This window comes from Hoplias malabaricus, chromosome 4, assembly GCF_029633855.1.
Source record: "Hoplias malabaricus isolate fHopMal1 chromosome 4, fHopMal1.hap1, whole genome shotgun sequence".
In the NCBI taxonomy this organism is placed as follows: Eukaryota; Metazoa; Chordata; class Actinopteri; order Characiformes; family Erythrinidae; genus Hoplias; species Hoplias malabaricus.
Window position 1 is genome coordinate 58,402,783 of NC_089803.1, and position 23,692 is coordinate 58,426,474.

Sequence of the window (23,692 nt, forward strand, 5' to 3'; positions counted from 1 at the left end):
AACGTAGGCATTCCTAATCCTGTGATCCTGTGTTTGTGTTTACAAATCACCATGGCTTCATCGAGTTACATAGTACAAAAATGCAAAGCACTGGATAGCACCCCTTTTGGACTAGGTCCAAAAGTTGTGTGGAGCCACTTTGGGAAGAATGAGGTACTTTGCATTTAAATGCCTTTACTGTAAACAGGACCATGGACACCAACATTCTCAACAGGTAATGAGTGTTATATGCTCAACACCGCTGCTATAAATCCCTGTAATACAATACAGTACACTCTCTGAAAAATGGTGTTAGAGTTGCATTATGGTCACTACAAAGAGTGTAAATGTACCTTTAAAGGTACAACAATGGTTTTAAACTTCTATTGTGTTCCCTAAAGGTACATTACATTCTCTTCTCCAGAAGGAAAGGGGGCTAGAACTGTGTAAAGTAAAACAGCGTAAGTCCTAGAGATGAAGTAGGTCGTAAGAAATCAACCCAATTATAAAAATCTACAATTATTACAGAATATGGTAGTCATGTTCCCTAATAAAAGGTACTGAATATGTACCCATAAGGGGACCACCACAGTGACAGTTTTTGTGACAGAGTACAGTATAATAGGGTTTGCTCCCCTCTGTGGTCTACCATCTGGTTTCACATATGTATTGTTTTTGATTTTTATATTTTAGTCTTGTTTCATGGTGGCACTGCAGATAATTTTGCACAGTTCCAGGACCTCAGGGCCCTGTGTTCAATACCTACCTCAGGTAAAAGAGTTGTGTGTGTTCTCCCTGTGTCTGTATAGGTTTTCCTCCCACAGTGCAATATGCTGGAATTCTAAGTGTTTTGAAGTGGATTGGTTGTGTTAAATGTCCCCCTTGTGTGACTGACTGTGTGAACTTGTCCATATTTGAGTCCATATGAGTGTGTGATGCACCGTGATGGACTTGTCCAGGGTGTGTTCCTGCCTTGGGCCCTCATTCTAGATGGGCTCCAAACCAACGACAACTGTTTCAGAGGGAATTGGTTACAGACGATGAATACGTCAGTCCTCTCTGTCCATAGACACTACCACTGAAGACTATACCTGTGTTTCTGGTAGGTGTGAAAGTGTTGAACAGGGAGGAATGCGTGGATGCGTATGCGCGTGTGTGCGTTCGTGATGCTCTTCGATGAACAGGTGCCCTGTCATATCTTATACCCAATGATTCCAGGAAGGCCCCATTCACACAACCACTGTGATCAGGATGAAGTGTTTACTGAAGATGAGTAAATGAATGAATGAATGCTGCAAATCACATGCAAGTAGCACCTGCCCATTTGCATATATTTTGTACACAATTGAGGTAAAACCGTAGCCAGTTTCATGTGGCCCACATTCACAATGAAAAAAGGAAGTCACAGCACTGAGAATATAGAGACTTTAATAGTATTCCAGTTTCGTATTTTTAAAAAATATCTACTTCATTTACTTTTTTATGACCTAAAGACCTTCATAAATGAGTTAATACACACTGAGAACAGTACATGCATATTTAAAACATTCATTTAATACAGAACTGAAAATGGAGCAAACATATACATACAGTGGAGTTCACACCAGACTTTTCACAGGAGAAGTCTATTCCGTTCGTGGCAGTTTATTAGCTCATATGTGACCTGTAGCCAAACTCTATTACCCCCAAAACTGACCCAAATATCCTCGGCTGCACTTAATCGTCTCGCTTGCTTGGTAACGTCGGAAACCAAAAATGTCAGAACAGGCCACTGAGGAGAATGTAATTCCAGCCTAAAAACAGATATTCTTACCTTCATATAAAGAATTCCCTGAAATTGTGTGCTACATGAGCTGACAATTTGGGAGATACGTTCCATTCATCTGAGAAGTAAATATGCACATGTTCAAAAGAATAAAACAAACACTGGACCCTGCTGCATTTCTCTGTAATGGATTGGTTCACATCCAAACGTCCAAATTAGTTTGATCACATTAACTATTAGATTACTCAAATTTAAGGAAATTATTTTTAACATCTATAAGACATTTACAATCACTTTCCATGTTTAAATAAATAAATTGCTTGTAAAAGTTGCAGATACCAGGTTGGCATTAGCAGCAAATGTACATCTACAAACATTTCATTCTTCATGTTGGCTGCAGTGTCATTTTCATCACAACAGGTGAAACAGAAAAGCCGAGTCCTGCTGCAGTCACCTTTACGAAGTCATCTATAGTTTAAAAAATAAAAAGGTGCAGAAGTGGAAATACACTAAAATAAATTTGTCTGAGAGCACAGGGAAAATCTGGGATTAGTTTTTTTTTAAATAACTGTAAATAAAAAAGGCCATTTCAAGGCTGTTGTACAAAAAGCTCTCATTTTTCCCCATTATATTTTTATATGATCTTGGTTTAATCTGATCCTGAGAGATTTGTGTGCCTTCAATGGAATGCAGATTAGAAGAATCTTCAGTTGTGCTCTCAGACTTCATGGCCTTACTGTATACACACATGCACACTCACATAAACACACACCAATGAGGGAAATAACACCAAATAGAAAACAATGGCCATGCAGTCTTTGCTTGTATTCTTTTGTCAGAGATCTTTGACTCAGGTGGAAGTCTATGGAGGACAAAACCAGCCAAAATTAAATATAAATTAATTAATGTGGAGCCCTGTGAAGGACTGGTGCCAGGTTGATTCCAGGTCCCACCACAACCCTGAACTGGATAAGGGTTACAGATAATGAATGAATGAATGAAATTAATGTGGAAATAAAGCAAGAAAAAAGAAATGAATGTAAAAACACATTTCATGGGTCCCTGTGTCATACTTTCATAGACGTGTTTACTGTTTGAATAAAGCTGAATGCCTTAATCAACAATGTGATCTCAGTTCTGGAGTTCAGAAAAAAAATAAATAATAAATTCAATGTAAAAGGAAGCAAACGTGCCTTTGGCAGCACTTTTTGCACATTCACAGCTCATTCTGGTGTGTGAGAGCTGCCGGGCGGCCCGTCTCTGGGAGCAGAAAAGCCGTGCAGAGGGAGCTGTCTCCCACACACGGTCAGTCCCGGTGTCACACAGAGTTGTGCTATGGGTATATCCAGGAAGCCATTACTACACTGCCGAATACCGCTGATGGAGCAAGAAATGTACAGTTGATCTATGGCGTCAGGCATCGATCAAACAATCAGATTGTTTAGACTCCGTGACATCATTGCTCTTATTATCATATAAGAGCAAGAAAAAAAAAAACAGAAAAAATTAAATAATTAAAGTACATTAAATACACGCAGGTAAACGGGCTTAAACTTATTTAAGGTTTTATTTATTATTTTTATATTTATTATCATTATTATGGAGGACATTTATTTGATTTAGTCATTTATTTATTTAAATTTTGGCAGGTTTGGCCTTCCATATAAGCTGAGTATTAAAAACATCAAGTGACAGAAACATATTTCTCTCTCCGCTGCTATGAGCTTCGCCTTCAAGGTTATCTGTGCTGCTGCAGTGAAGGGTTGCCATGGCAATCACAAGTGCTGTTGTTATTTAGGGAAGACGAATTTCCCTTTGTTTTCAGACTCAGAAAAAATGTCCTTGTAGTGTTTCAAAAAAAACAAGACCAGTATTAGCATCTTTATTCACCCATTAGTCTTCACTCCGTCATAGTATTAATGGAACGTGTGCTCCACAACAAACCCAAGTATACAGCACTTAATGTTTGTTAATTGGCCTCTAAGCAGTAAAGACCTCCAAAAGTCCATTTACACTGAATGAGAACCTGGTTTATATCACAAACCCAGCAGTAAGTGGGGAGTAACTAGAGCATGTACAATGTCAAAACACTCAAAGGCATTACAAAGAAAGTACATTAGTAGTTTTCAGAAACATTCAATATACAATAAACTTCACTCATTGGATATAATTAGTGTTTTAGTCTGCATCATGAACGGGTTTGCAGACAGAATTCGGACCATTGACTAAAGAATTCAGGGAACCGATATGTCATTGCTACATTACTGGCCAAAATAAAACCAGATATATAAAGGCTAGTCATAAAGGCTCACACTAGGAGCTGTGCTGGTAGCGTGTCAGAGGCTGCTGAGTGTTCGTCAGGATCAGGGTCAGGGGAGTACCTGTTGTGGAGGGCAGCGAGAGCTGAAAACGGTCTGGTAGTGCTCGATCAGCAGCTCAGTGAAGATGTTGAGGGGCGTGAGAGCATTCAGAGAAACTGTGCCTTGTGGAGGCCACACCAAGTTCACCCCAAACACACACGCCAGGTTAGAGGAAGACATCTTATTACAGATGCACTCCTGAGAGACCTGCACACAGAGGAAATCAGCCACAGACAAATACAAATTTGTCACAAAGAATCTGGATGTTGATAAAAGCTAGTGAGTAGCAGAGAAAAACACGGCTAGCTCAGAAAGCAGTGCTCTGTATCAGATCCATGTGGATTTATTTAGCTCATTGACTTGTTCATTAATGCTTTATAGGTTATATCAATTATTTGTTTAAACGCATGCTGCCCACTGCTTCCAGTTCAGAATGTGAGCGCATACAAAATTTGAAGGGCATCTTGTTCAGAGACCTCACATACATTAATAAACTAAAGTATATACTTTGTTTTAGACTTTAACTCAGTTTTTATTGGCTACATAATGTGCGTGGACCTCAGTGATCGCAATTCACACACCACTGACATTCCACTACACAGTTTGCTGTGCTTTTCCACAAGAAACGCCACAATAGACGCACCTTCAAGACCCGCCTACTCTCCGTTATTCCACCCCCCCACCTCCCGTCATACAGCCAGTGCCTGTGTTACTCCTCCAGCCAGTCGTCACGTCGTCAAGTTAGCTATATGTAACCACTTAAAACTTTATTATTTCTTTTTTATCACTGTTACCACTGTATAATGTTTTTTTATTTTTAGTAACGCTACATGTTTTTACTAATTTGAGAGTGTTGTAAACATATATCAGTTCAAAAAGGGTGACTTTCGGGGGGGGGCTGGAACGCATTAATTGCTTTTCCATTATTTAAAAAATGGGGAAAATTGTCTCGAGAAACTAACTTTTCCACTTACGAACCGGGTCACAGAACGGATCAATCAGGAAATTAACTGAAAACATTACACAGACCCCGTTCCAGTGCACTGTCTGAATCACTCGTTTATTAAGCTCCAATGTACAGCAATATCTAAGTTGTAGGTTATGTTCATCCTCTGGAAATTATGAGTGTAATAATACAGTATGTGGAAATAACCCATAATTATAACTACATATTATTTAAAACAACATACACACAAAAACACACACTTGGGATTCTACAATATAAAATGCTACAAAGAGTATACAGGTGGTAATTTTGTCACTGCAGTGAAGTCAATGACCTGACTAAAACAAGTAGTGTTCATAACCTCAATGAAAATAAATAATTAAACAAACATGCATAATGGAGCATGTAGCATAATGTACTTCACTTCTGTATCATCAATTACAACTCACTTAAATGAACTATCATTCTGAAAGGCGTTTATTTAATTTATCAACATTATTTTAATTATTTATTACTACAAGCTGATAGATCTGTAGAACTTGCAGATGGCCATAAAATAGTGTAGGGGTTCGTTGTGACTGAATGTACTCCATTCTCTCTGATTAAACAGCTGCATGTCACGGTGACTAATGGTGCCCAGGGGAATATCTAGGAGAGGATTACTCTGCTCTGCTGTACTGATTTTCCACAGGGGGGCTTCAAGTGGCTTCATATTAACATCAAGACACTGGAAGTGTAAGTGAAGTCATGTCAACCTCTGTGACTCGGGAACAGGACTCAGTGATGTAAGCAGGATTAACACTTTTGCGCTCATGCATGAGAAATCAGAATGTGAAGAATAAACAGAGACTTGTACTGATCTAAGGGAACTGCATCACTGTCACTGTCTTGATCTTAACTGGCATAAATAATAAGGGAAGAAAAGGGGCTTTTACAAAGAACCACAATAATGCTTTCTGGCACAAACAACTACATCCCATTATTGCTCTTGATCTTACATTATATACACAGTTTTGGAATAACTAATAGTGCTACACATGCTTATGGACTAAATACAGGGGGTCCTCGACTTACGATGTTGATCCGTTCCTACGTCGCGTCGTAAGCCGTTTTTCAGTGTAGGTCGGAACATACTTTACATATACATAAATAACATACCTTAAGTACTTCTCCTATCCTCCTTGGTCCCGAGCCGCGTAACCGTGTATTCTTCCGCCGCGCACAACAAACACGAAGTTCGCGTTACGACGTTTACGACGCAAAACCACTTAAGTCAAAATAAGGCTTTATACAGTAAATGGGAGATGTGTCGTAACCACGAAACATCGTAACTCGGGACTAACGTAACCCGAGGACCTCCTGTAATGAGTTTGATGATGTTGATATATAATAATGATATAAAATAATGATGTTATTTTCACATAATTGGTTTATAGCATATAGCCACATTTTGCCTTTCATAATTCTTACATCATCATATGATAAATTCTATTTGAACTAATTGCCATAATTTTCCACTCGTTATCATGTTTACATCAAGACAGATAAGACTTTTATTGTGTGTAATTTCATCAGCTAAAAAAAAATGTAGATGTCAGATTTGAAGAATGTTATACCAAAATGCTATATACCAATTTGTTATACCAACTTTTTCTTATTCAAAAATAACTTGGCAGAAAAACATTTTTTATTTCTCTACAAATTATTAAATTAATTTAACAATGATATTTCTATATTTCTCAGATATAATTTGTACTCCCTGTATCTGTGTATTTTGAAAGAAAAACTACCCACATTCCCGCTTTTTCATGACAAAATGTAAAGACAGAGCCGTAGGGTATTTGTGACCTTGTGACACAGATTAGTAATGTAGTCTGGAAGCCAAAAACTTTTAAAGACTCCCGATAATAAGAAAACAAGTTGCACAGTGTGGCACAGCGATCAGATAGCTTTGAAAGTCCTGTAGTGTGCATATGGCATAAAGCAGTGCAAAGGCCAATATCAGAACAACAATTAGCATAACATACTGTATAGTTGTTTGCATAGATGTATAAGTTATTATGGATACACAGCCTAACATAATTTAATCTTCATGGATGACCAGGAGAAACAAAAAATGTTCCGGAGTCATTGGTCGCGACCAAAACTGTTATGTAAATCCCAATTCCCTTACCATATGGAGGAAGCAGATGAGGTACTTGAGGACGATGAAGTTGGGCTCTGGAAGTGACTCCACAATCCTCTTGCACCTCAAAACCCTCAGGCTGCTCTCCACCTCTGTGAAAAAGGCAGAGATATTTAGAAGCCAAAACATTCTTGAATCTCTTCACTAAATAATTTACCACACTATTCAATAAACAACAAAGAACAGCTCTGGTCATTACTGGCACCATTAAATGAGCCTAGAGTATTGTCTGTTCCTCCAGAGGGTATTAAAGATACTTATCTGCCACTAATCTTCACCTGGTTGACAGTGTCACATCCAATACATCTGCTATTTAGTTGGTTAATGAATTATTGATGAGAGATAAACAGGATGGCTTTGGGAAAACTCTAGCAGAGTGGATTTACTGACAAAAGGCTGTCTATAGATCTCACTTTAGGAAACAAGTTCACACTGAATGAACTCATTTGCTCAGTAATGTAATGTAACTGTGTTATTTTTTCTGTAAATATTTTATAAATACTGGTAAAAAGGACTTATTACTCTTTTTATATTGTTGTGCAACCTCTGTACCCACATAACTTGACAAAAGAGGCTGATTTAGGTATTAAGTTACAATACTCAAAATCTTCAGTATATCTAACAAACAACAATGTAAAAATTCTGTCATTTTCACAGTGTGGTGTATTAAGGGGGATATAAACTCACTGGTGATATTTTGTATCTGGTCATATGAAGTGAATGTGAGCAGTGGCTCTGGCAGCTCCCGGAGAAACGTCTTCAAGATCACAGCAGGAACGTGTACATCAGAGTACAGCTCAAAGCTAACAGGCTTCCCTGAAAGAGAGAGAGCACATATTCACAAAATAATCAGTAACTAAGCAATATCAAGCAACAATACATGGTCTTTCCTTGCTGCAATTAGTTCTTCTGTCCTAGTAAGGCTTTACACTAGACACTGGGACTTTCTGTAATGACCTGAAGGCAATTACCCATGAGAACATTAGTGAGGTCAGGTACTGGATGATTACCTCTGGATCATAAAGCCAATCTAACACTTCCCAAAAGTACCAGATGAAGATCTGTCACCCCACAGAATGCAGTTACATTGCCTAACACTAGGGGACCTTATATCATCTTAACAGATTCTGAGAGTGCACTGAGAGTGGCATCCTTTAGCTTACGTGCAGCTGTGACTACAAAGCTCTGGCCACATTATATCACCTGTGTACAGATCTAAGACTGTAGCAATATATGTTTTCCTGCCCCGATATCAATTCTGTCCATTAAAATTACAGTTTTTAAATAACCATACCTCTATTATAGTGTCAGCAGTGTTTTAGTGCTAATTGGACTAATTGGCTATTGTTCTCCACAAAATTCTAACCAAATGCTCTGTAATGATTGCAGAAGGGTAAGGTATCTCCAATGTCCAAGAAAAGACACAATTTTATTTTCAAAGACCCATATAAACTCATTTCATTTTCTTCTTAACACAAGGCCATCTCTCCTAGGCTTGGTGAAGAATTCATTGTTTCCCTTTCTTCATTTGTTTACAATGTTCAAATTATAAAACAAGTCTACAGGTCGTAAATACATCATTAAAGCCTCCAAACAATGACTGAACAGGAGCCTTGAGGCTACTGCACACCAACAATGAAAGATGGTGCCTGTCTGTAAACAAAAGAGATGTTTCAACAATGGTAGTGCTTAAAAGGACGAACGCATTAACAGTGAGAGAGAAAGCATGAGTGAGTGTATAGGCAAACATGAAAAATGATGTTGATAAACTGAAGCAACTCTCTGGGATTAGAAACATTAGTTGTTTAATGAACAAAATATATTGCTTGTTAAAAAAAGGAAAAAAGATTTGATCAATAAACCAAAGTGATGAACCATATAAAACAATGTGATCTTGATAAATTCATGCTTCAGACGATTATGACTGCTTTTTCAAAATTCCTTTGCTTGTTCCAATGAGCTAAAAGTGAGGAATAATTCATACTGAACTGCACTTTTAATTATGACTTGAAAGGGTTAATAATCTTGTGTGTGTGTGAAACATTTTCATGATTCAAAGATATGAATTCTGTCAACAGAATTCAGAGCTCTGAATGGATTGTTTGATCTCAAAAAGTAACTGGAGGATTTAATGAAGTGGAAAGCTGAAATGGACACCATCTTAATGGGGAGCTGTGCTGGCGACACGCCACCTGTGAAGCCATCAGAGTCATCGGAGGAGACTCAAGAGTTTTTATTGATCTACTATTCCTGGCAGTGAGAGATATAAAGACTGACACTGGGGCTGCTGCACCCCAGGGATGGGAGGGGAGAGAGAGAGAAAGTGGGGGCGGGTGGAGGGGGTGCGAAACAGAAAAAGAGGGGATGGAACAGAGAGACAGAGAGAGGAAAAACTCACCCTGGTTATAGAGTTTCTGGATGTCCTTGATAATCTGGACTCGTGCTGACCTTCGGAAGATTCCTTCTGTTTTCAGCCCTGAGAGAGATAAGCAAGAGACACTTAGAAAAGCCTCTTGATTTAAACGTGTCATGAACAGGCACTAGAATAGGAGTCCAGATATATATATAAACACATCAACACAAGTATGAGCAGCAATACAATATATGCTCATTCAGATTACACCTTAACAATATGCTGATGTCAATATCTGATGTCATATTACTGTACCACATCGGGTCACTCATGAATATTGATTTTTCATAAGGATAAATGATGAAAAGCTTTAGGTCTCAGGAACCCAAACATCAACACTGGAACCCTAAGAAGTGAAAGGTTGCTGCCTGTATTTTGCTTCAGGGTATTGCATTTATCTCAGAGGATTGTATCCAGCCAGCAGTCAGTCACAATTATTTATGTCTCGCTTCATAAGATCATACAAGTTATTACCATTTCTTTTAAGGTATGACACAGTTTGACACATCACAGGAGGTATCATCGCTCCATTATTCTTCTCCCGAATACTGAAATATAAATATAAGATATTTTAGCACACACACACACACACAATGTATGCATTTCAGCATATACTAAAATACCATAACATAATTGGTTTTGACAAAGACACTTGGCATTCAGTGTTATGGCACATTTAAAAATTTTAAAATACCAACTTTTACCCACTGCAACACTTGGCACAGCTCTCACAATATGTGCAGGAATGTAATAGAATTTCACCACTCCATAAACAGGAAGAGAAGGTCAATATTACTTGATATCTAAGAGATCTCAGTAACGTAGGGAATAAATCATTAATCAGTCCACTCACTACTGTAAGCTCACTCCAAACTGCTGTGTAGGCAGCGGGGGTCTTGGGGGCGGGACCTTCGCCGGAGGGGGTGGTCCTCCTTTTTGAGCCGCTCGGAGCTCCTCATCGTGCCTGATCAGAAGAACAGTTACCATGGATACTGAATCTCTCAGCTGTGATATTTGGTTAAGCATTAACTTAAACCTGCAAGGACATGGTGAAATCATGTCTGTTGATAACACTTTAAAGCCAAAATGTAAGCACGCATAAATGCACCTGTGCAGAAACCACTTCGCGACCTTGGCATTTTTAAAAAACAATGTAACCAACTTTTTAATATAATTCATGAATAACTTAAATAGATGAACCTCTAAATGAATAGTTGTCCTCTAAAAGAGCTGGTCAACGCTGTATAAAGGATCTCACATGGAATTTGTGACAGTGGATGCGTAGAGATGTTTAAATAAACTTCATTTTCATGCACAGAGAACTTTATGAAATGCAGAATTTGTAAATGTATTTGTGTAATAAATTATTTAAACGTTTGTGGATTTATGTGGCGGTATGAGGATATTTTCAACAATTGATGAAACTTTATGAGACACTGAAACAGAGACATCTACAATTAAAATGTTAGCTACTACATATACAGCCTGATTGTAGATCTCTGATACATAATTAAATATAAAATCATCACATAACCCTTTGCTTTGAAAAAGAAATCCTATTTATATCAACCACCTAATTAAAATTTCTTAAGTATTACTGATTCCATTTTAAGACTAGTAAAATATCCATATTCCAACTGTAGCATCAAATGCTTTCTGTAATTCCAAAATAACCACCCCACTGTTGTTATACAGATATGGGTAGGGAATGGGATATTTGAAAACCTGAATGTGGTGCATATAATAAACTACTAGTTTTTGTAATGTATTATTTTATCTGTTCCTGTATTATTTTTCTCCACAACATATTGATGATTCATTAAACCTGAGGTTTGTCAGATTTGTGCATTTGAATTGAAATGATCAACAATTTTTCTATTCCCCTTTTCTCTCAGTTTACATCCACAGATATTCATTTTATTTGTCAGCTTTTCATTACTTATCAACATTTCTAATATAGTTTCATTAAAACAATATTTCTAACCTTTAATGACCATTTTATTAACCTCTTTTCTCAGAAGTGACATTATCTGTTTGACAGGTTGACAGCAAACTTCTGTATGAGTGGGGCTTACCTTCAAAAGGGCGGACTATATTCAAGCCTAGCTGTGTTTTATCCTCTAAATCTCATTAACAAATAAATTTGATTAATTTGTTGCTTGAGTAGGGCGGCACGGTGGCGCAGCAGGTGGTGTCGCAGTCACACAGCTCCAGGAACCTGGAGGTTGTGGGTTCGATTCCCGCTCCGGGTGACTGTCTGTGAGGAGTTGGTGTGTTCTCCCCGTGTCCGCGTGGGTTTCCTCCGGGTGCTCCGGTTTCCTCCCACAGTCCAAAAACACACATTGCAGGTGGATTGGCGACTTGTCCGAGTGAATGTGTGTGTGACTGTGTTGCAGGACTGTTGTGTGTGTGTGTGACTGTTGTGAAGGACTACTGTGTTGCCCTGTGAAGGACTGGCGTCCCCTCCAGGGTGTATTCCTGCCTTGCGCCCGATGATTCCAGGTAGGCTCTGGACCCCCCGCGACCCTAAATTGGATAAGCGGTTACAGATAATGGATGGATGGATTTTGTTAAAGATCCTATAACATCCACTGTCACTGTATTGAAACTGAATAAGTACATCTCTATGAAACTGGAGAAAAACAATTAAAAACTGTAACATTCCTAATAAAGTTCATGAACTTTAATATTTTATGGTCAATTACCACAAGCAACAATTCAGACATATTTCCTTGTACTCTAAAAAGCACAGAAAACCCACAGAGATGAAACTACCTTACAATAGCAGCATTCAGGCAGCTGCTGAGAGACAGCAAAAAATGAGTCAACATGAAATTACTGTCCGTGGGAATCAGCAATGCGCTTCAGGGAGCAGAGATCAAAAACATGCTAAAGTGTATATAAAGCACAGTCCTTGAAGAAAAATGTTGCCAACATGAGGTTAACAATATTTGCGCTTTTCTTCCTCTGATACAGCAGAAACTACATCGACTCTCTCTGTTCTTACACATTCTGGACAGGCCCTAGTTCTGCTTGTACTTTTCCCTTGAAAACCACATGTGTTTGATCAGTTATACATGCCCCAAAGGTATACTAGAGTCTGAGATTGAATTCTTACATATTCTAACTTAATTAAATAATAAAAGAGCAAAAATGCTCACCTACTGGTGACTGTATGGAACATGTATTAAAGTCATTGTCAAACCTTAATACTGCTGGTGGGATGATGAGCTGATCATAGTTCAGGTGGTCCCTTAGCTCTGCCAAATAGTTCACATAGGTCAGCTTCTTGCCAAATTTGTGGCTAATAGGAAGAAAGTTAAAGGATTATGCTTATCACAATTACTAAATAATGAACTCATCACTAATTTTGAGCTGTTAGCAGTTATTTTAGATGACTGCCATTATTTTCCACTGCTGATAGCACTGCTAGAACATGGCCAATTTAATAGCTGCATACAATTAAAAGAAAATCTATACATTTGCATTTACTAGCCAATGAATGCAAGAAAAATAAATAATGATCTCCGTTCACCTTAGAACAGGTTTGAATATGTTCCAGATAACCCGGATAAAGTTTGTGGGGTGGACAACATACAGGGCTTTAAGATTCTTCTTATATCTGTCAAAGAATTTACATAAAGTCAAAAACAGCATAAAAATCCAACTCAACATATAACTGAAACTAATATTTGAACAGGCTAATACCAAACACAAACCCTGTGTGAAGCTGCTGAGTGCAGCCTCACAGTTTATTCTGTGCTCTGAAATTTACTCTACTGTAATTTCTCTCATTAAGGACACTAAATTATTAAGCAAGGGCTCAGATATGCAATCTGAAGCTTGCCGACTTTTACAGAGGAGATGGTAAATTACAAGAGAGACCCTATATCACGGGGGATGATTTAGTCAAAGCATAAGTATGGGAGAGGACGTTTTAAGTGACTTACTTTCTATCAAATTCCCGATAGGCATCTCGGAGCCAGCGCAAGGAGGGTTTGTTGATGCTGCGCAAACCGTAGTGAAAATATACCACTGTGTAATCACTTTCAACATACTGGTCCAATGTGTACTTCAGATACCTGTGAGATAGGGCAACAGTTTAAACAGAACTGAACATAAAAACTGCTGAGTGTCAGGGATCGTTTTTAACCATGGTGGTGATGGGAACTGGAGACTGCAGTGACTATTACACAACCTACACTTCTCATTGGTTTTAATCTGTAATACTAATAATGGTAAAATAGAAATCAGTACAAAAAAAAAAAAATCTTTACAGATCATTTTGTATTACAATGCCCTATATGTGTATATCTGAAGTGAATGTATTATAAAAAGTCATTTTTTAATCGAAAAGCTTCTCCAGCCTGTATGTATTTGACACCATTTCAAGTAATAGCTTTTTTTTATGTCTGGTTCCTATCATGACGAATGCAAAAAGAGTTTCTTTAAGATGTCACACATTAGACCATACTGAATGACTTTGTTTACAAATGGTGATGATATTATTACCGCATTTTCCGCACTATAAGGCGCACCGGATTATAAGGTGCACCTTCATTGAATGACCTATTTTAAAACTTTGTCCATATATAAGGCGCACCGGATTATAAGGCGCATACAATAGACGCTACAGTAGAGGCTGGGGGTTACGTTATGCATCAATTAGATGGAGCTGCGCTAAAGGGAATGTCAACAAAACAGTCAGAGAGGTCAGTTCAACTTTATTAATAGATTACAACCCAGCGTAGTTTAAGGTAAAACATGTAGTGCAATGTTAATATACCCCACATAGTGGGGGGGGGGAACTTTTCCTCGATTCAATAATAATAATAATCACAATATAGTAACACTCAAAATAGTGCAAAGCGATAACAATATATCAATAACTTAAATTCTCTTGCTGCTGCTCTATTCCCGTGTTCTTCTGCGTGACTGATCGCCTTGAGTTTAAACTCTGCGTCATATGCGTGTCTCTTAATAGGAGCCATTTTGGGGTCTTTACATAAAAAACAAATGGAAATGAAATATATACACCGGTATATATCCAGCATGCACCGCGCACGGAAGAAAATGAAGTAGGCGGCTGCTTACCGTAGTTGTGAGACCTGTTGTGGCTCAATATTGGTCCATATATAAGGCGCAACGGATTATAAGGCGCACTGTCGGCTTTTGAGATAATTTGAGTTTTTTAGGTGCGCCTTATAGTGCGGAAAATACGGTATGCTGAACTTCTGAAAAATTAATTTTGTTCCTCTTTAACCTTCAGGGGAAGCTAAGAAAACATTATACTCACTCCAACAGTCTGTGGTGATTGAGCTGATGTGATGGGGGCATGCAACAACTGCTGAAAATAATCAGCTTTCTGCCATATTTATCATCTCCTAAAAATTAGACAGAGAGAAAGAGAAGCATTTTAGCAGTTTGATATTTCCCACTAAAAAAAAAAAAGTTAAAATACCTAAAAAATGTTGATATAGGGCACAAAATTGGCCTAAAACCTTCCTCATAAGTGAGGGGAAGGGGTGAAAAGAAACAAAAGAAACAAAAAAAACCCTCCAGGTTTGTTCCTGGCTTGTACCCAGTGATTCTGGGTTGGCTACTGACCCAACGTGACCCTTATCTGGTTTAGCAGTTACAGACAATAAATGAATGAATGCAGGAGGAAACTGTTGGTAAACCCACACACCATTATATGTTGCCTTTTTTCCTGCAGTAAGAAAAACTCCATATGTTCCTGTAGGTATACTATCAGTGTGCTAATCTAGCAAAACCAACACTTAGAGTTCATAAAGCTGGATAACCCACAGTTTCAGCTTTCACCAGGTGAGTCAGAGGCACATGTTATGATAGGTATCCACTTTGTTTCATGTCAAACCTGAAGGTGAGTAAGAATAAAACAAAGCTACAGTGTCTTCCAGTTTTGTTTCCAAATTTCCAAATTCATTACACACCAATTCATTCAAATAATTATCAAATGCATACCATTAGCTCCCTAAACCTGAAAAGCCTGCTTTCACATAACCTTCAGGTTGAAAAGAAACAATAACAACTTGCAAATTCATGAGTGTCAAAAGAAACAATGGGTGTACTGCCATACTTAGAAAACTGTTAACATTTTTGTTTTTTGCTACCTGTAACTTGGAGAATCCCATGTCGTGCAACATCATAATACGGATGAGACAGGTCCTGACAGGCATTGCCACTGGATGGGGCTAGAGGGCACCCACCTGGACGCCCATCGTCTTCCTCCTCTTCTTTCTGCAGCTCTAAAAATGGAATTTGGGCCCTCAGGGTTATCTTGTAACACCAGAATTTATTATTAGATATTTTAGGTCCTACTCTGAATTGTTAAGCATTATCAAACATTCTCTTCCACTTATCAGTACTGTACTTTATCTTGATTATGTGAAAATTGCATATGGCCAATGGTGATTCTCAATATCAGTAAAATTACAAATACATTTGGCAGTTAATTAGTATTCAATACAACCCCTAAGACATTTCAAAGTAAAATTTCTTAAATATTTTCTGGCCTGCTCTCAATACCTTAAGTTTAAAACAATAATACATTTAGTTTAAACAAGTGTGTGTGCCAAGTGGGCAAAACGTAAGCTTATAATAACTCCAGACAATTTCACAATTGATGACATATATGTTTTGATAAATCGCCACAGACAAATGCACATTTAGTACCATGCTTAGAAAAAAAAAACTCTTTAATGTGAATATACTGGTTTTAATCTAAAGATTCACAATGCTATTCACTAGACCTTCATCTCTGTAATGAAACATACAGTAACATTATACCCAGAAAAGTGTTACATAATGTATTGCAACATAAATAATTCATTTCCATTGTCCACCTTAGCGTAGAGTGAAGGAATTTTCTAAATAAGTCTCGGAAAGCTGCCCATTATCTGTGCTGTGAATCAATATATACTTGGAACAACAGAGTAAAATAAAAGCCTATAGAGACAATATCTGGTCAGAAAAGGAAATGCTAAATGGGACTGTTGTTTATTTTGGATGGCCTGAGGCCTGTGACTTGAGCTGAAGTCAAATGTATGCTTTGACTGCACTGGAGGAAATGAAAGTACTATTGTTAATGAAAGAAAGGCTACACTAACAGCCATGTTTCAAAAGTTTTAGAATAAAGAATAAGAGGAGAAACTACGTTTTACTAGACCTTGAATGGAAAAAAGACAACATTTAAGATTTAGATTTTTTCCACTTATTTAGGCTGCTCTCTTGTCATTAATATGACTCAGGATTGCACTGGAAAGGTCAGAGTATGTTTACATTTGTGGATGCCGGTGACTCAAATGGTGGACACTGTGACTCAAACCTGAAGGAATACAGTCACCTCCCTGTCTCTTTAATTAACAACATGCTGTTATCTCCTCCACAGATGCAATTATGAGCATAGGCAGACAGTCAGACTTATCTTAGGAGTGACCTGTCCTTCTCACAAGGGAGGGCTTACTAAAAATAGCTGGACATGGACCTGTATGTATAATCTCCCATGAGGTTTTAGAAGAAAAAAGTGAGCTTTCAGTTTGAGGCTTCACAAGGTCTGCATCCTTCCTTACCACCAGTTCAACAGCTGAGTCAGGCAGAAATGAGCCCTACTGAAGGCATCACACACAGCTAATCCCTTTCCAGACAGATTAGTGAGGTCATAGCTGAGTCATGAGCGAGACATTTTGTGGAAATAAAGGGGATTTTGATTCACTTCCATATACGATACACATGTGAAGCTATGTAGTATCGACTGTGAAGAAAACTCCAGACAAGTTCAATCAGGATTCAAGGATTACGGAATTAAGAATATAAGTATTAAAAATTTAACTTGGAAAAAAAAACAAAAAAGAATAATACATAAATTTGGGCCAAACTGGCACCCAGTGATTCCGGGTAAGCTTTGGACCCACTGTGTCACTGAACAGGATGCAGCGGTTGAAGAAAATTAATGAATAAATGTATAAATAAATAAGTGCCTTCTAGATATAAAAAAAAAGTACAGAGTCCTGCCTGTTAATTGACAAATTCTTGGTAGCACTGCACCTAAGAGCACTGTGACAACTAATATATGAGACAACTAATATGTACCTTTAGAAGCATTTATAAATATTTCAGAAAAAAACGGTTGTCTAAATTCTTGTTAAAGTGAAATGACATCAAAATGGATGAATGCATCCTTCATTACAAATGACAGTAACCGAAATAACCACTGAAAAATGTATATGTTGATTGTTATGACAGGCTTACACAGGTGTCATTTATAACTTTTTGAATGTTGCTTTTCAGTAAAGTGTTACCACCTTCTCTGTGTGAAAAATGATATGTCAGCCGTTTGAATGACAGTACTGTCTGTTTTACATTTTCCTGCTGGCCTTTTCTTTAAGAAAGAAAACAAAGCATCACTAAAATGGTTCCTTGTTTATTTTACATTCTTAGGAAAGTTGTAAGCAGCTTGTCACTGTTAAGTCTATATTTATAAATTGCTATTTTTAGAAAAGCAACAAATTTAAGCTCTTTCAGTGATTAAAAAAAACTAATTAGGTGGCATGCAATCTTACCTATTTCTGCCAACTGCTCCAAGTCATTTGCTGAGATCATTGTTAAATGGTGGGTGAGGTTTTTCAGCTACGTTCAGTCAGAGTGTATATTCTGCAATAAGGAAAAAAGTAATTTTGCTGTTACCATTGCTTCAAGTTTGATTTAAAATTATGTGACCTGTCATAAAATGATTATTTTAAAATAAATATTAGTTAAAACAAGCCTTTCTGGTTTTATGCTGTTTCACTTTAATACTGTCCTGCTTCCTGGTCTGAATCTCTCCAGTCATAACGGTGAACCCATGTTTATATGAATGCACAACAACAAAGAGGAGTAAAACAAACATTAAAAGGATGGAGACAAAAGTGTACTTAAATATGGCGAAAATGGGAATGGAGAATAAACAGAGCCAACCGAAAAAAAAAATGGCTAACAACCAAACCTTCTGGTACTTGCTCCTCACTCCTGGGCACTCAGGCTCAGCTGAGCTGAGGCTCATTCTCATTTAAAGAAACCGGCACTAAACAGGTCATTTTGAACAGGGCTGTTTAGAAAAGGTGAGATTGGTGCTGGGTTGTTTGATCCTTATAGATATTATGACCATAGCATGTCACAGACATTAAGACCCCAGACGAGTGTTATGATGATACCAAAATGATTACTTACGATACAATACCTGCCTAAATAATTCAATACCGATACTGAAACGATACCATTGCCAATACCTAAAACGTCAGGAAAAGTAATGTACTTTCTCTACAAGCTGAGGGCAGTCAGCAAAATCGCTGGTATTTGTTTGTTAAGTGTGACGCCACATGTGACGTTTCACCATTTCTGGGTCTAATTGCGCCTTCGCTCCCGAGTCATACATTCATCAGACTTGTTTACTGTTTGAATAAAGCTGAATACCTCAGTCAATAAAGTGATCTCGGTTTAGGAGTTCTTTTCTATATAAAGTAGCTAATGTTTGTACAGAAAGTTGCTGGTGCTAGTCGAGTATTTTAAATAACTCGCTAGAAGATCTGAAATTTCTAGTAACGGTATACTGTGCAACACTACCCCATACAATATCAATTTGTGACAAAGTGGGTAGAATATGCCCTCTTTAGTATTGTGTATCTTCAAACTATATCACACACTCCCCCTGGACTAAACGGAAGCTAAGCAGCCAGTTGGCTAAACCCATTCACACTGAACTTACACACCACGTTTCATGTTGGACGGCTTTTTGTATGGCATGCAATCAGAACAGATCTCATTCACATACATCTATAACAAAACCACAGTAAATTTGAAAATGTTCATGTACATTTCATTACAGCAGCTTGGCAAATGTCACTGGATCTTGGGGAAAATAATATGTGAGGGGTGAGGAAAAAAAAAAAGTAGGATACTGGTCTTTTAATGATAAGTGATTCCAGACTTTGAACAGTCGTATGGTTTTTCAATTATTCAATAATGCACATGAACATGACAAGGTCTGGTGAATATTTAGAATGCATTATAATGAACACAGATGGAGTGAAAGGAGCTGATTTCAGCAGCGTCATCTGCTTCAGTGTGATAACACTGTCTTCTCAGCTAGGAACACACAGACTACAAAGACAAGCTCTGGTCTGCCTGATAGGCCTAACAAGGAATCATATCAGACCATAGCCATGCTATAATATGTTTATAAGATAACAAAAAGGCTGACTGCATGCTTCCCATCAGCTGCTCGGCTTAGAAATGACTCGGTCGTATTTATTTTGCTTACCGTGAAAACACAAGACATGATTATGTGCAATGTAACTTAGGAAAATTAAATCTGACTGTAAAAACCCTATACAAACCATTACATGGAAGTGTTTTCCTAAATACACAGCCAAGGCAGGATCAATGTTGGAACCAAGGGCTGTGCTTTGTTACACTATACGCTGTACTCTTGTTACATTTGATCGGATTATTTTAGATTACATACTCCAATTTAGTGATAGGACAAAATAACCATGACATTCCATGACATTCCTACATCCTGTCGTCATCATGTACACGGGCTCCAACCCCCCATGCTTGACACTGATTGAGTTGTAGAGGGGAACTCTTGTGAACAGATTAGTTTCTAACTACTATTTACTAATATTGTTCATTTGTAGCTCGGACCAAGCGTATCTTTTGCCAAACACAAATACTGCTTACATACACAATTCTTAACTTACTTACAAGCTCCTCATTTGCATTTTCTGAATTCGTATTAATGCTGTGTCCCTAACAACATCTGACAGCATTTTACTTCCTGAGAGCTCTTCTGATAATAATGCACTTATTACTATACGTCAGTTGTTCCCAAACTTTTATCTGCCGCACACTTTTATTGATCAGAATAGTTTCAAACACCCACCCCCACTCCTTTTTTCCCCCTACTCAAGGCAGCATGGTAATGGTAACACATCTACAGTTAAAAGGTTTTTATATTTTTTCTACTCTTCTTGGGAGTAAATCGCCAACTGCCTTCATACATCTCGTATAATGCACATCCTAACATTCTCAAATTCCTATAAATGCCCTGAAAGTCTGAAACATTCAAGAAGTGTTTTCACTCTGCACACGAACTGAAACAAGTTTCCCATTGATCTGGACCATGACCACCTCATTTGATTGAACCAAATGTTGGTCCGTTGGTCTGGACTTTATTCTAAGCACCATTTAAACCTGCTATTTTTTGTTTGGACCAAACTGACAAGTCTGAATGATTGGACCAAAAAATAACCTAAGATGGTATATTCCTCTACATAGAATTATTCTTCACCATTACTGGTTCAAATGGCTTTGAGCTAGGTATTTATTCCACTGCTTACCCATATTAAATACAAACAAACAATTTAGAGCCGATAGATATTGTACGGATTATGTTTTTTTTCTGATTTACAGCTGTCAGTGTCTCTGAGGAAGACAAGATTCACCTTCGTTAACCATGGTTTTCGGGGAATTCCATGCACCACGCTGTCATCCTGAAATCCCAGACACATAAAAGACACACAGAAAAATCTGCAAAAACCTGTTTTTAATTCACTGACACAAAAAGTGTCAGGCCAAGCTGCTTTTAGAAGACACAAATTAAGGCATGGTCATTTTGCATTGTGTGCTCTCTAAATGTATTGGTCTTACTTCAGTAAAATATGTACATTTATGTCATAAATTGGCCAACAAAATGCGGTTTAAACATTTAAGTGCAATATTCAAACTGATGCAGAAAATCTCAGTCTAGAGCTAGTTTTACTGCAGTGCTGTTTGTGAGCATGCATTCATTCATGAGATCACAATCTCAGAAATCCATTTTCCATGTAAAACTGCAAATTTACAAAGGAACTGTTCAAATATTATCTAACTGTGCAAAACTTGAACTTGTCTTTATAAAATAAATTCTTATTATTTTATTGTTTAACATTTTCTTTTTTTAACCCAACCTCTACACACTTTTCAAAATGGCACACAAGTCAATACATTAGTGCAGAACTTGAACTTGAGCATACCTGTTTATGCTCGTTAAAACAGCAAAATTAACCAAATTAATGTCCCTCTCTTCTCAACATTTAAATCCCTAAAAAGTCAGTTCTGTTCTACAAAATTATATTTATAATTTATTTCCAAGGGAAAAAGTCCCCAAACATGGGTTAATGTAAGTCTGACCTTTAGGCCCTGCCCTTTAAGCTGACAGGACTGACTCCTTAGGCCTATGACTTAAAAAAATTTGGCACTCTTAATATTCTTTCCTGAAATTGTCAACAGAAAACTGCAATTTTAAAGTTGAAACGTGTGGCCATAGCACTGACTGCTTATTTTGCACATTATTCGTTAGATAAACACCACACAGACAATCAGAAGTTAAAACAGAAGGGTTTACAACTGAAGGGCTCCATAAAGCTATTAATGTGGGCTCTTAAAATTGTCTTTAAAGATACTTTTTTGCTTGGGATTGGAGCACTGATGTTCACCATTGAAACAAATTGCAGCATAGTCATATTTACAGCTAGGCTGTTGGGAAGGAACCACTCTGTCTCGTAACAGTAAGCAATCATTTTAAAGTTGTTTGTAAAACTGTAATGTAAGTCGGTACAAATCAGAAACACAAAACAATGAGGAAATGCAGTATTGTTTTGTAAGTCAATGCGTAGCACAACATCCAAGCAGAGTTAAATATAAAGAAAAGAAGTCAAAATGTCCACATACAAGTAGTGAAATTAACACTAATATAAGTTTAAAACAGCATCAACACATGTAACTGGAGAGAACTACACAGAGAATAGTGACCTGTGGCTAACTTACAACACCTGAGAAGTACTTTCCCCAGGACTAACAAGGCGTATAACACATTAACTCAATTTTCCACAAGGGTAATAACATGGCGGGTCCAGAACAAGAATCCTGTTAACCTACGTAGTGTTGAGAAAGTGGAGTTAAACGTGTTAAAAATCGAGTTTTCTTACCATTTATGCCGATTCAGGTGCTGCTCTGCCAAAACTCCAAGCTTCCTATCGGTTAGCGCGCATGCGCAGTAGTACTTTTTGTGTTTACAGCGGTTTGAAATGAATTTGGGTATTGGTTAAATTTGGTGTGTGGTTAAAATGAATCTACGGTGGGAAACTATATCTAAACACCACCATACAAATAGTGTCTGACTACATAAGACCGTAGCGTCGAAGAACGTGCCTTACCACTGAAAGATGTAAAAATGGGCGTGTAAGGAAAAATTCCCATTTCCTTTAAGCCCAAATCAGATAAGACCGGGCAGTTCATTATGGAGGGGGGGTTGCCCAGAGCAGAAGGTGGAAGTTTGTGTTCCTTTATCGAAGGAAAGTCAAAGTTCATTAAAATTATCGTTATGTACTCTCTGAAATGCTGGTGTGATAATTTCTCATATTACTCAATTTCCAGCCATCAAACCACGAGAAAATCTTAGGTTCAGCATATGTATGGGCTTTGAGTGGGTACATGGGCAGCCCAATAACTATGTACGAGGCCTACGTGTGCCCAAAATGAGTATACATTTACAGAAATGTTGTGTTTTCAGGTGGTTTGGTACTATGTTTACATTTCCTGGTCACAATACTGACCCCTGAGAGCAAACGTGGGACCCAAGATTTAATCCATGCATAAAACTAGCTGGTAACCATCTGGCCTGACCCGCATGGGTGTGTTGGACGGTTTATAACTTACTGTCATTCATAATAATGACCTACTATGTCATAATAATGATAAAGAATGGGATCATTACTGTGGTATAGCAAATAAATAATAAATAAATCATAATTATGAGACCCTAAATCGTTATCATTTTTCATTGTTGAGAGATGCTAAAACATTATTCAGGGATTCTATGGGAAAGAGTGAAAGAAGGCATGAATCTCATTTTTCTTTCCTGTCACCTCTGAGTTGACCCATCAGAAATTCAGCTTTAATTTGGCCGACTGTCTGGTCTGGCTCCCGTGTGTTCTGCTGGAGG

The 23,692-nt window shown here is 37.7% G+C and overlaps 1 protein-coding gene across 1 annotated transcript; it reads right to left on the bottom strand.

Annotated features, from left to right (window-relative positions):
- Positions 1-1,408: 1,408 nt before the first annotated feature.
- Positions 1,409-22,944, bottom strand: LOC136695382 (rho GTPase-activating protein 8-like). Its single transcript, XM_066669430.1, has 13 exons — positions 22,677-22,944; positions 18,231-18,321; positions 15,783-15,917; positions 14,945-15,032; positions 13,599-13,730; positions 13,184-13,270; positions 12,854-12,952; positions 10,502-10,612; positions 10,123-10,196; positions 9,634-9,711; positions 7,923-8,051; positions 7,224-7,327; positions 1,409-4,311 (listed from the first exon to the last, which is right to left on the bottom strand). The coding sequence occupies exons 2-13, from the start codon at positions 18,268-18,270 to the stop codon at positions 4,114-4,116; spliced, it is 1,275 nt and encodes a 424-aa protein (XP_066525527.1). The 5' UTR covers positions 18,271-18,321; positions 22,677-22,944; the 3' UTR covers positions 1,409-4,113.
- Between the last annotated feature and the right edge of the window lie 748 nt (positions 22,945-23,692).

Coding starts and splice junctions, on each gene's coding strand:
- LOC136695382 (XM_066669430.1), bottom strand. CDS start 18,270: ATGATCTCAGCAAATGACTTGGAGCAGTTGGCAGAAATAG. Junction 13,271..13,598: donor TATCGGGAATTTGATAGAAA/GTAAGTCACTTA, acceptor ATTCTTTGACAG/ATATAAGAAGAATCTTAAAG. Junction 8,052..9,633: donor CCAGAAACTCTATAACCAGG/GTGAGTTTTTCC, acceptor TCTCTCTTTCAG/GGAAGCCTGTTAGCTTTGAG.